Source organism: Aulonocara stuartgranti, assembly GCF_965226115.1.
Source record: "Aulonocara stuartgranti genome assembly, chromosome: 19".
In the NCBI taxonomy this organism is placed as follows: domain Eukaryota; kingdom Metazoa; phylum Chordata; class Actinopteri; order Cichliformes; family Cichlidae; genus Aulonocara; species Aulonocara stuartgranti.
In genome coordinates this window covers 2272368-2285124 of record NC_138955.1, presented here as the reverse complement: position 1 = coordinate 2285124, position 12757 = coordinate 2272368, and the positions used below count along the sequence as shown (strand labels likewise).

General features: G+C 42.0%; 3 protein-coding genes across 7 annotated transcripts; 1 reads left to right on the top strand and 2 right to left on the bottom strand.

Annotated features, from left to right (window-relative positions):
* The first annotated feature begins 19 nt into the window (after positions 1–19).
* On the top strand, positions 20–2795 carry gstz1 (glutathione S-transferase zeta 1). 3 transcript variants are annotated; one of them, XM_082516371.1, is made up of 9 exons: positions 20–270; positions 578–629; positions 713–780; positions 958–1038; positions 1284–1409; positions 1548–1623; positions 2047–2099; positions 2183–2232; positions 2618–2795. In XM_082516371.1, exons 1-9 carry the CDS (start codon positions 241–243, stop codon positions 2742–2744), a joined length of 663 nt encoding a protein of 220 aa, XP_082372497.1. In that variant the 5' UTR covers positions 20–240; the 3' UTR covers positions 2745–2795. The 3 variants fall into 3 exon arrangements, with proteins under 3 accessions (XP_082372497.1, XP_082372495.1, XP_082372496.1); XM_082516369.1 differs by having other exon boundaries at positions 919–1038; XM_082516370.1 differs by lacking the exon at positions 20–270 and adding an exon at positions 278–498 and having other exon boundaries at positions 919–1038.
* A 38-nt stretch (positions 2796–2833) lies between these two features.
* On the bottom strand, positions 2834–6850 carry LOC309695624 (uncharacterized protein). Its single transcript, XM_082516364.1, has 13 exons — positions 6667–6850; positions 6395–6565; positions 6222–6327; positions 5556–5693; positions 5347–5469; positions 5081–5258; positions 4874–5002; positions 4545–4732; positions 4223–4419; positions 4054–4145; positions 3911–3965; positions 3585–3682; positions 2834–3472 (listed from the first exon to the last, which is right to left on the bottom strand). The coding sequence occupies exons 1-13, from the start codon at positions 6726–6728 to the stop codon at positions 3243–3245; spliced, it is 1767 nt and encodes a 588-aa protein (XP_082372490.1). The 5' UTR covers positions 6729–6850; the 3' UTR covers positions 2834–3242.
* Positions 6851–8772: 1922 nt separating this feature from the next.
* tmed8 (transmembrane p24 trafficking protein 8) lies at positions 8773–11611 on the bottom strand. 3 transcript variants are annotated; one of them, XM_082515407.1, is made up of 6 exons: positions 11496–11611; positions 11047–11158; positions 10863–10950; positions 10656–10749; positions 10158–10451; positions 8773–10047 (listed from the first exon to the last, which is right to left on the bottom strand). In XM_082515407.1, the coding sequence occupies exons 2-6, from the start codon at positions 11154–11156 to the stop codon at positions 9830–9832; spliced, it is 804 nt and encodes a 267-aa protein (XP_082371533.1). In that variant the 5' UTR covers positions 11157–11158; positions 11496–11611; the 3' UTR covers positions 8773–9829. The 3 variants fall into 3 exon arrangements, with proteins under 3 accessions (XP_082371533.1, XP_082371532.1, XP_082371534.1); XM_082515406.1 differs by having other exon boundaries at positions 11047–11163; positions 11496–11609; XM_082515408.1 differs by having other exon boundaries at positions 11047–11193; positions 11496–11595.
* Between the last annotated feature and the right edge of the window lie 1146 nt (positions 11612–12757).

The following is a 12757-nucleotide window of genomic DNA, read 5'->3' as shown; positions in this document are numbered from 1 at the left end:
TCGAGATTGCCTTCTGTCCAATCACGACTCCAGCTTTTGGATTAAACCCGCCCTAGCTATGGAACGCCACAAACTATTGGCTAATTAAACCAGTCAGTTCTCCTGTCAGGAAGTGTGTCTCAGCTGAGCTGTATCCACACGCAGTTTTGAACAAAGTGGGACTTTGCTGTAAAGTGTGTGATCTTTAAGCGATCAGTGGCCCTTATCCAAAAGATTAAAGTGTTATCGCAGCCAGCGACAATGCGCTTGTCGTTAGCCTGCCTCGCTAAGGTACTGTCACTGTTCGCCGGGTGTTATGTGTGCATCAGCTGCTTAATTTCAACCATATGAAGCCCAATGGTGCTTAGTCATGGACCAAAGAGTAGGTAGGAGGGAGTTTAGGGGACACATCCTATTGGCTGCTCAAAGTGGATGAGATTTTTTGTAGAAAAAGTACTTGCAGTAACTGATCCAGTCTAGTCGAGGGAAATCTACAGAAGTATGGCAACTCAGACTAAGGTGAACCCACTGCATAAAACCACAAAGCAAAACTGACTTTGTTTCCAAACTGACTTAACATTTTCTGTTTTCTGTTCAGCCCATACTTCACGGATACTTCAGAAGCTCCTGCTCCTGGAGGGTTCGCATTGGTAAGTCATGCCCTGGGAATGTTCAGCTAAGCTTTGGTGTAACTTTTTTTATCACTAAGGTAATGAACTTGTTTGTGCACCAGCTTTTGCTCTAAAAGGTGTTGAATATGACCAGCTTCCAGTCAATCTGATCAAAGATGGAGGGCAGCAGGTACAGTGTGCAGACAAACATGACACTTTCTGCACGATTGCTTGAATATTAAAGAGTCCAAAATCCTGCTAAAACAATATGTAGTTTCTTAACAAGGTGCTGTCTTAAACAATAAAACCATGCATTTCTTTTTTAAAGTCATGTGTTAGTCTGACAGTGGCTCTCTCTGTGCCAAAGCTTACTGAGGAGTACAAAGCGCTAAACCCCATGCAACAAGTGCCTGCAGTGGAAATTGATGGCACCACTCTCTCTCAGTCGGTGAGTCTGCTTCCATAACACTGTCATGTTATCTTATTACATTTACTGAATATTTTGGTAATACTGGTAACAGTTCTAGTAAAAACCTGACTTGTTTTCTAACCTTTAAGCATTTGCAGGTAGTTACTTTGTAATTTCAAATAAAATACATTAAAATTCCATTTAATTACACCTTTAGTCGGTGTATTTTTAATTACACCATGTAACATTAAAAAAACGTTACCAAAATTCTTTTGTTTATGTAGCTGGCAGTGATCCAGTACATCGATGAGACCAGACCAGGACCCCGTCTTCTTCCAGCAGACCCAAAGGCGCGTGCCCAGGTTAGGATGATAAGTGACCTCATTGCCTCGGGTATACAGCCCCTGCAGGTAAGCAGAACACAGTCCACAATGCCATCAGTTCAAATCTCTACTCTGGTTCACAAAAAATCCATGCTTGCAATGTCAAGGTCAACCTGCAAGACCAGTAACTTTATCTTTTTTTTTTTTAATTCCTGGACTTCGCAGAATTTGTATGTAATCCAGAAAATAGGAGCGGAGAAGATGCAGTGGTCTCAGCACTTCATCGATCGTGGTTTTCAAGGTAAGCGGAAGCCTGTCATCTACTCCTCTATGCTTCGTTTTAATTTTAAATGCGGAGAACTGCACTCTGAAAACACTTTGTTTTACACAGCAGATGATGAACACAGAGTTGCCTCTATAAGTGCACATTTTTGCTGTCATTACAAAGCGTGACTCATCAGCTTAACCATCCTGCTTTGCTTTAATGTCGCAAGCAGGAAGGCTTTTAAAACTGACGATGATGATTAAATCAACAGTGATCCATTCCTGAGAACTTAACACAGAAGTACAAACTTTTCTGTTCTCCCAATATTTACATTTCCAAACTTTCCAAAGTAATAATCTAGTTCTGCCCCACATTTGACACCCCTGCTCTATACATTAGAAACATGAAGTGATGAGAAAAATGCCAATGTGTTTTACATGCATGCGTTATTACCCCCAGCTCTTGAGCCAATTCTGAAGCAAACAGCGGGGAAATACTGTGTAGGCGATGAGGTAAGAACATGAATATATCACAGGACAACATCTGGGCAATTTCCAGCACAAAGATTACTTCTTACTTTCTGCTTCTCTTTTAGATTTCCATGGCAGACATCTGTCTGGTCCCACAGGTCTACAACGCAGAGAGGTATGCTATGAGAAGTTTCATAAAACTGCAATAGAAGCGCTACTTTAATAGAGATGGGCTTTCCACAAAATCCAATTTACATATTTTCCCTCTGGCGTGCAGTGCTGTTTCTCTGTCTAGTGCGTTTTGTTCGAGCTGACCAGCATTTAAGATGGTGGCTATAAAAACATCTGCCTTGTTTTAAATATGATGGAACCAGATGAAACTAGTTGTGCCACAAAGCGTCAAATAATACATTTGGAAGGTTAGCAGCAGCATCTCTTTCCAGAAATCAGAACAATTTACTTCTATTATATTCAAGAGAAGGCAGAGATCCCAAAACATGATATAACCTCGAAACAGCCTGTACAGGGAAGCATCACCACTATGTTTTTAATGTCTACAGGTTCAAAGTGGATGTGGGGAAGTATCCAACCATCAAACGGCTAAATGAGGCTTTACTTGAGATTGAAGCTTTCCAAGTGAGCCACCCATCACGCCAACCAGATACACCTGATGATCTGCGTGCTTAGTACAAAGCCACTGAGAAGTTGTTTGTGTTAAATAAAATGACTGAAAAGCGACTCTGTTCCACTGCAGTTACTTTAAATGACAAGAAAGGTTCAAGTAAAAAAAAATATTTATTAGTATTTTAGCATGAAATTGAACTATGACTTTAATTTGCCTTTTTAAAAAAAAACAAACAAACAAAAAAACAAACAAACCACCATACAGATACGTGGAGAGGAGGTACGGGACAATAATGTGTTTAAAAAACAAAAAAAAAAACCCCAACGCTCAGATTTGCTATGCAAAGTGGAAAACCTCTCGTCTCACTGTTCGCAGCGCGTTGCCTGATGGTGATTTTCGAAGACACATAATAAAGTAAAAGAATCACACAGGAGACACATGAATAGAAAGTCATTGCAACAAAACACAAAGCAGAAGAATTAGTCTTCCAGACAAAACGCTCTTCTCATGTCTGATCACATCACGGGCCATGGTGGCTAAAAACTGTTTCCAATTTGGACTCATTTGTCAAAAGGAATCTCCACGGTGCATTTGATTGTGTCATCATAAAAGGAACCAGAGCAGTCCGACCCACCAAACACCAGCAATGCACACTGGATTTTAACATTTTCACCCTGTCCATGTGTCCCAGTGTCTCTTAGGATAGCGCTGCCCAAAAGCATCATGCTGTGTCCAGCACGAGGCCTGGAGCAAAGCAGGGGAGACACCAGTGAAGTCCACATATTCGTATCTGGGGGAGAAAAGAAATGAAGCTCGATTAAAAAGCAGCTGATTTCATCAATATTGATGCTTCGTGCAAAATAGCAATAATACTGAAGGAAAAAAAAAAAAAACCTGCTCACCTGTATTAAAGATGTGAACATCCTGCAGGGCTCCAATTGCACTGCACCCTCCACTGACTAAAATCCTGTTGTCTGAAACTGGGAGTGCTGCATGAAACCTGTCAATTAATATATAAAGAGGTTTTATCTGTATCATTGTTATGGCCAATCTTTACATATTCTTAAATATGAATTATGTTCAGCTAAAAGAAAAGAATAATCTCACTAGGATGAATTTTGTGTTAAACAACATTAAAATTGCACTTGACTCTTTCTGGGATGCCCAAGGATACTACAACCAGATGGCTACATGGATGACATTTATCAAGGTTGATTAGTTTACTCACCCTCGAGGCAGCGGTGGCATGTTCCCACTCTTCACAGCTGTGTACTCCATAAATCCTGCACTCAGTAGGGAAAATGTAAGAATCAGTGCAATCCTGGACACTCTGTTTCAATCTAAGGCGGTCAGTGGCGGTCTTTATCTTACCCAGATCTAACACATGGAGGTCGTTAAAGTAAGCAGCTGTCTTGCGTCCACCGAATATGATCAACTTCTGAGACAGAAGCGTAGTCGTGTGCCTGTTAAAAAGCATGAAATTAGCATTCCTGAGAATTAAGAAAGCACTTAGGGTACAGTAAATTTACTGAAGACTGACCCAAACCGAGGCAGAGGTCTGTCCCCTTCCACAATGGGCTGGTACCAGAGTCCAAACTCTGGGTTGAAGATGTATAGAGCATTACTGCAGGATTTATCCCCTGAGGAAAGGCTTGACTGAACTCCTCCAAAGACAAAAAGTTCTTTTTTGTAAAAGGCTGCAGAGTGATACGCTAAATTTGGAACGCTGCCTTTTGCCTTAAGGATGGGAAATATCCACAAATACAGCAATGAAAAGAAAAGAAAAAACAAAGAGCCTATTTCACATACACGTACATGCTTTTAAAGAATGTGAAAACGCAGCATGTTAACAACAAACCCACATTGACAAGCTTCCACTTCCAGGTCAGAGTATTAAGGATGTACAGCTCCGTGTAGCGCCGACCCTCCCTCAGGCCACCGTAAACAAAGACTGCTCTAGAGTCTGGGTCATAGGTTGCAGTGTGTCCTCGGGCACAGGGTGGTTCAGGTCCAGAAGCAGAGGAGTTCAGCGGGAACCAGAAGTCACCGTCTGAAAAGAGGTCAGGTAACGATTAAGTACAAATGCTTCCTCCACCGGTGCCGCACACCTTCACTCTAGTGACATGCTTTATAGATACAGGGAGCTAATATACATATATGGCCAGATGTATATTCAGCAAAGTCCACTGACCCAACTCGAGCTTCCACAGGGAGTCTTTGCAGTAGTTTTGTTCTGAAGTCTCCCCTCCAATGAGGATGGCAGTATCAGGGTCACTCAGACACATGGTGTGGCACCAACGCTTTGACGGACACGCTGAAACTAATCACAAATCTTTGTAAAAGCCACTTCTGTGCAATCCTGTGTAATCCCAATATTTTTTTCCTTTTTGCCTCTGACCTCCTCTGTTCTCACTCTTTATGAGCACAGTCATTTCTTCTTGACCGTTTATCCCGGATGACCTCATCTTCTTAGGGGTCGAAGCTTGGTCTACATCCTCTGAGAGGCTGTCCACGTCCTCAGAGCTCCACCTCAGTTGGCCTCTCCTACCAATGACTGTACGTCTGGGTGTCTTTTCCTTCCAGTCACACAGAGCGCACAGCAGACCTGCGTCAGTTACTGCCCTCACATGCAGACACTAACATACACCTAAGGATAACACTCACTGTAGGCCACACTGGAGGTTTATTCCCCACAGCGGAGTCACTGGTGTCGACTTTATTGACTTGGACCTCAGCAAAGCACACGCTGTCGCTCCTGTCGCTCAGGTGTGAGGTCTCAGAAGTCACCTGGATTTGTATTAATTGAACAATCATGACGCTCGAAAACCAAAGTGTGCATTCCCACTGAACTATTTTGGCCCCGTTTATCTCACCGTTTCACTTTCAGCATCTTGGGTGTGTAATGTGGTGGAATGATCGGTCACATCGTGCCCTTCGGGGAACAAGCATTTCCTTTGAACCAAAGGGGTACTGCTGAAGACGCTGGAGTTGTCCTGTGGCTGGTCACAAGTCTTGGCAAGAAATAAGTGAAATGCCACTATGCAATATCAGCTACAGACTGCTTTTTTGTTTTAAATCCCACATATAGGCATGATGCCTAGCACTCTGACGCAAAGAAAGCAGGGAGTGTAATGGAAACTAGCACAAAGAAATGAATATTAAATGACAATATATGCCATAAAGCTATTTATAGCAAGGTGAAAATGGTGGAATCAGATTCTGTTTTCCAAGAGTTATTTATAAAAAAAATTAAAAAAAAGCAGTCAGCATAAGATATTAGGTTAAACTTCACCTTCCTTTTAGGCTTATTGTATCTACTCAGTACAGGAGTTGGATTAATTGCATTCAGATAAGCTATATTTGCCCTTTGCATGCTATAACCTGTAGCCTGAACAGTTTGTGTGTTTTAAAGTGAGGCTATATGTAAATTCCCCACTGCATTTAACCATTAGTAAAATAACCCAGACTTTCCCCACACAAACATGAGCTCTACGTGAGTTTTTTCGGATCTGGTCGCGCTAAATACTTGTGTTTTGTACCTCTCCAGAGACTGTGAGTAAAATCTTGCCATAAACTCCCCTCCTGCCCCTCTCTGCAGCCACTTTGACCATCTCTGGGCTCCAGTCACCTTCCCAAGTCAGACACCTGAGCACAAAGAGATGTCAGCAAACTCTAGTTTACAAATTCACAACCTTGCGGCTACTTCACGAACCTAAATTGAGAGGACAGAATCCCAATTTTCTGAGCTGGTACTTCTGCACTGACCAGAACCTCGACTGAAATTGTGGTCAAACTGCATTCCCACTGTCCCAGACCGAAGATGACCAGCTGCTTAGGAAGAGGCAGCGGGACATGGACTTGAAAGCACCTCCGGTTAGATTTGCTGTGAAGAGTGAGTCCAAGTAGTGATTCTTCGCGTCCTTAATAATCTGTCAACATGGTTTTTTTAAATTATTATTATTATGTATTTATCAAACGACATACCTAATAAACTGGCGGGGGACGTCACGCAAAGACCAAAGGACATAAAAATTCAGTCTCCCCATGTTGTTTTACGGATCCAATACGTTCTGAGAGCAGCAAACATCGGCGGTACTTAGATCTCCAGTGCTAACCTCTGATTGGCCGAGAGGAGCTCGAGGCCGTGGTGAACACGCACAGGTGAGAGGTCAAAGTAATTAAGTAATAGGCCCCCTAGTGGATCTGCTGGTTGGACTCCAGATGCCTCACTGCCTTTCTATATGTCTTTGGATAAAGGGAAGTCAAGTGTATGACTGAACATCTATCCATTCGCTTAGCAAATTCAAGATCTTTGTCTCATAACAAAAATAAAAATAAAATAGTTACAATTTAAACTCTAAACACCAAATATCTGCTATCAGTATTTATTATGGATCTGTGCGGGCTAACTGAATAGACTTTCAAAGTCATTTCATTGTTTTATAGACACACAATTGATTGGCATGATCAAATTTCGTCAGTCATATTTGCTTCACGTATTATTGGTGATCAAGTGAGAACCTCCACTGCACTAATAGCAATATCAGATGAGAGTTCTAGCTTCTCTCATCAGTAGGTGAGAGTGGGGCCGCTTAGGTACGAGGTCCATCCAGGAAATGTGGCTTGTGGCTACCATCTCTACTACTACACTGTTTTCCTCATGTTAGCACTTATAGTTTTGGGGGGGGGATTATATGTGGGACAAAGAAACTTCTGAGTGTATTAGACTTGTGTTTCAGCCATCTAGAAAATGGCTGATATCTGAAATTTTCAAACAGTGAATGAACTTTTATTAAAAAGACTAATCGTGCACTGTGGTCGTAAAGGGATGGACATGGTCAGGAAAAATATTCAGGTAGGCTGTGGTGTTTTGATGGCGTGCACTTGGTACTTAGGGGGCCCAAAATAAGCCAACAAAATATAATCATGTCAGTTCTTGGGCTCTGTGGTGTTAATGCAGTGTGGTTGTGTCATATTACTTTATTATTCTGTCCACCCTCAGGAGCAACATTTCATCTAAGAGGCGACAATGCTAAAAACAGCTTCTATTAGAGTTCATCTCCACTTGCAGTCTGAAACCATGCACTCTGGTTCTTATTTAATGAGACCCAAGCTGATGTAGAGTTTGGAATAACAAGAGTAAATCGATATATTTATCTTCATCTTTATTCTGATTGTTTATATCACAAGAAATTAAGTGATAAAAATAAAGAAGAAATCAAATGACAAACTAAACAGGTGTAGGTTGATGCTACAGCTTATATAACACCTGCTCATGACGCCAGACCAAAAAATGACCGCATAAGGAAAATTAGATCCCAAACCTCCGATTTACATACAGAACCAAGACAAACCATAAAAAAGAAAGAAAAGGAGCATTTATCACAGTACTGAATAATTATGTTAGTCCTATGCAATTTTTTAAGCAGTCGAGTGTGCTGCAAATTTTTATTTAGTCAGTACAGTTCCAAAGGCCTCGAAACAGAAACTCAATGACTGTTCACATTTGTGCTAACCTTGGGTTTCTCAAAATAATATAACTTCATCTTCATTTGTATTTATTATCCCCTTTTTTTAAACAGCTTCTGGATGCCAGCTGACATTCGACCATCATATGCTTGTAGATAATGTGGATTATGTTAGAATCTAGTACATCTTTATATTTCCGTGAAGTTAATTGAATAAATAATGAATTTGATGATACTGAGAGTAGCTTTCCATAAATTATTGACCATTTTTCTTTTTTAAAAAAAAGAAAAATCCAGTAAAGCCCAAGCAAGACTAGCTGCGTCGTAAGATTGTGTGAGGCCTTAAGGGAGAACTGAAAATAAAACCTGGTTTCATCAGCACCTCTGTGCAACTATTACATCAATCCCCTTATGTCACAATTTAATGGAAACACAAGGGGCCACCCTGAAGTGCTTTCTAATCCTGGATGTGCAGCGAGACTGTTATGAAATGACGGGGTCTCGGGTGAAATGCGCAGCTTTGGCTGGCCATTTTTTAATTTATTTTTTTCTCAAGCTGTCCAGTAATCGACCGTGATTCATGCTGGTTTTATCTAATCGCCTCAATTAACCACAAAGGAAATGAGACAATGGTCTGTTTATTGAGGAATTAGAAATTTCAGGATTTGATGCCATCAGCATAACTTACAGCGAGGGTTTAGTACAGTAACAGTATCAGTTGCTTTACAGTATGCTGTATACAACGTCAGCAGCCAGATCTGTGAAATCTTTGGAAGATGCACAAAGAGTGATTGAAATGAGGAAAGAAAGATAATCTTTTTTTTTTTTTAAAAGACCAAAAACAAAACAGTAACTTACTTCTTAGACTTGTGCACAAAAAATAATCTACCTCCAAACATAATGAAAGTGTGCAAGTCAAATGTAAATATTGATTTTTTTATTACATAAGGAGCTGCATGTGATAAGGGATGGCTTTTAATTGTGTCATAAAAAGCACAGTCTGATTACCACTTGCTTCAGTACATTCGACTTATATATATTTTTTAACCAACACACCACTGTGACAGCAGACATCGCCATACTCTGAATTTACATAATCTGAAATCTCACGTGATTAGGATCAATACAGAGAAGAAAAAAATAAGTTAGGTTGGTAACAAAGACAAAGCAATAAGAATAATAAGAAAAAAAAAAGGTGCACAAGCGCGCGCACACACACACACACACACACACACACACACACACGCACACAACAACAAAGCTTCTTTCTTTAGATCATAGCTGATTTAACACAGTTATACCCGTGCAGGTCTTCCCTGATCACTGCTACCATAGATCTGTTACAGGTGAAGACAATAGATATTTTATGATGGGCACTTGACCAAATAGCACGGTGCACACATGGGAAAAATGGCACATATGCAAGGCTTCTTCAAACACATGTTAGCAAGACACTGAAGCGTTTGAAATCTGTGGGATTACAAACTTAAATTCAACAAGAGACAACACAAGCAGACGGTGCTAAAAAATAGATATCCCTATATATATATATTTTTTTTCTATTTTATTTTAGAATTTCAATTATGTCTCCCTCCCATCCCTCCCCCAACAAGTGTGAAATCAAAAATAGTTCATTGTTCTTCAGTAAATTGTACATTCATAAGCGATAAATTGGCATCTCAGGCACTATAATAAACCCTGTAGTAAAGTGTTTTATTTCGCCAAAGGGAGTAGGAGTTGTCAAACTTCAGGAGATAAGTGCCTTCACCTGGAAATTCGTGGCTCCCCCCCTGCACGGACAGGTGGCTGTCCTGGCGGTACACGGGGAGGATTTCAGACAAGTTAGAGTTGGTGTGAGTTTTGGAGCCCTTCTCGACGTCCCCGTTGCCGACGGGCCCTGCAGAAATCACATGATCCACAAAGTCAACACACCGAATCGTAACCCCAGTGGGGGGAAAACATATAAAAGTACAACTGCCATCGCAAAGAGGGGCGTCGGCGCCTGACCTTCAAGCTCCTCCTCTTCGTCCTCGTCATCGCTCGACTCGCTGATATGCACCGTGATGGACCGACTCGTCACGGGAGTCCAGTCAAAATAGATGCCGAAGCCAATGTCGTAGCCGTCTGTGGCAAACTCCCAGCACACTTTATTGGCTTCGGGCACGGTGGGCACGTGGACCGTCATGATGTCGCCTCGGTACACGGTCACCATGCTGTCCTTCTCTGTTCGGAGCTTCACCTTTAACTCCTTCACAGCAGCAGATGTCCAAGTTGTCGGGGGGTTCAGGGGCGGCATCTGGGCTGCCATCAGAAGGGACACGCGGCAGTGACTTTAACAAGATGTGACAGCAACTGCAACACTTTATCCAACTCATTTTAAGATGGCAAAATCTCAAGCAAATACTGTGCACGCACACTGCAATTAGCGGGACGTTTATGAACCCGCAGAGTCAGAATCACTGCTGAACAAAGCAGCTGTCACTATGGCACACTGCAGGTCCTCACCTTTCATCTCGGCGGAGAGCTGACAGCTCCCTGCACTGCTGTTCTCCTCGCCTCCTTCCCCCAGGGCCAGCTCAGCAGGGGCCTCTTCATTACCCTCAATATGCGCACACATCGGGGTTATTATTGTAAAGACTTAAATTGTTAGACTATGCCTCCCTATTTACTGCAACTTGTTTACAGCTCACCTAAGCACACAGTATTACCTACCTCAGAAAGACGTCCTGAATCCTCCTTGGTGTCATCCATACTGTCTTTGGACTGAGTAAAGCTCTCTGAAAGATTTGTATTCTGCAGCCTTAAGTAAAGAAAGAATAGAATTTTTAAACCAAGATAACATTCAGACCACCCATCTGCATAGCAGCTCCATTTAAAAGCCGCAGCAACAGGTTACCTGTCCGGTGGCGTGTTGTCGCACTGTTTGGCTGTTACTCCGGGGAAAGATGAGAAAGACAGTGATGAAAGCCGTGACTGGAGCTGTGATGTAGCCTCTAATCTCTCCATGGCTGTCCTGAGAAGGCAAACACCTCAGTCTGCGTGGCTGCAAAAAGATGAAACCCCGCCCCTCCCAACCACAGGGGAGGGAGACGGGTGAAGCTAGCCTCCTAAAGCAGGCTGTTTAAACTAAACAAGCTGCCGTTTCACATAATAAACCCCGTCAACCGCAGTATTGCCTTCTGATTTAACAGTTAAAGCAGTAGCGACGAGCTGTGTTTACATGTGCGTGGAACTCTAGCTTCATTAACCAGGCTAGCTGTTAGCTTATAGCTCACGCTAGCTAACCAGCGAGCAGTTAAAAGGACAGCCGAAGCTGCGGACACAACACCCAAAAACTTATCTCACCACAACGTAGCGTCGAAAATATGATGTGATTTTAGTTTAATCAAGCTCAGGGCATGAGGAAAACCGCCTCCATATCCCTGCAATCATGTGAGGGACCTCTCCACAGTGCTGCCGCTGCTGCTTCTGCTGCTCAACAGGAAAAAACAGACCCGGATTTTTTGACACTTCCGTCTTTTCTCGGAAAATCTGCGAATCTGCATCCTTACCAGGAGCCTACTGCAGCTCCTCTGAGGACATACGCCGCTGCTTAATATTTAAACCAGTCTAAAAGTATACGTCCCAAAGCCAAATCATAAACACAGATTATTTAACAAAATCTAACAACTATCTTTTTTTTCAGTTTTAAGTCTTTTTTCTCATGATACAGTACTCTGCAAAGGTCTTGAGGCCCCCCCCCCCCCGCTTTTCTTATTCAATTGGGAAAATCTAGGAAAGAAATAGGAAATTTATTAAAACGTGTACATAAATGGAAAGACAACATGTAAGACAAAAGCAGAGTTTGTACAACTACAGCTCTCTTAGACAAGCTTTCCTGTTATTTCTTTAAGCAGTCTTTAAAGCTCTTCTCTAGATGTTGGCTGTATTTTTGTTCCATTCCCTGTCAAGATGATCCCACACTGTTTCAATATTGTTGAGGTCCAGGATCTGGGGAGGCGATCCATGACTGACAGTGTTCCCCTGTGCGTAGTATGCTCTTAATGCATTGGCAGTGCATGTGGGATCATCGTCATGCTGAAAAATGAAGCTTTTGGCAATCAAACCTAATGTTGTTGCATTAATTTCAACAAGATCCCCAACACCACTGGCTTAAATGCCAACCCAAACTATGACAGTGCCTCCACCGTGTCTTGCAGATGGCTGTAGACACTCACTGTTGTACCTCACCCCTGATCTCCTCTGTATGTCACATCTGGATTCATTACTCCATCGGACCTGTCTTCAGTTCATTTGGTGTGTAATTTGGTATACTTCAGCTGTTTCTCCCCATTTTCCTTATTTAAGATAGGCTTCTTGACAGAAGTCTTTCCACTGAGATCTTTACTGACAAGGCTGCAGTGAACAGTAGATGAAGGTCCAGGTTTTTTGCAAGAGGCTGCCATCACCAAAGTAGCTACAGATACAACTTAAAATTGGTTCTTTCCCAAGTCGCCTGTGCTGTATAGAGACAACACTTGTTCATCCATGAGTGCATTTTTTGATGCTTTAATGTTTCATAGGTCAGTGTTAAGTGGCTTAATAGAGAAAATAAAAAAACATATTAA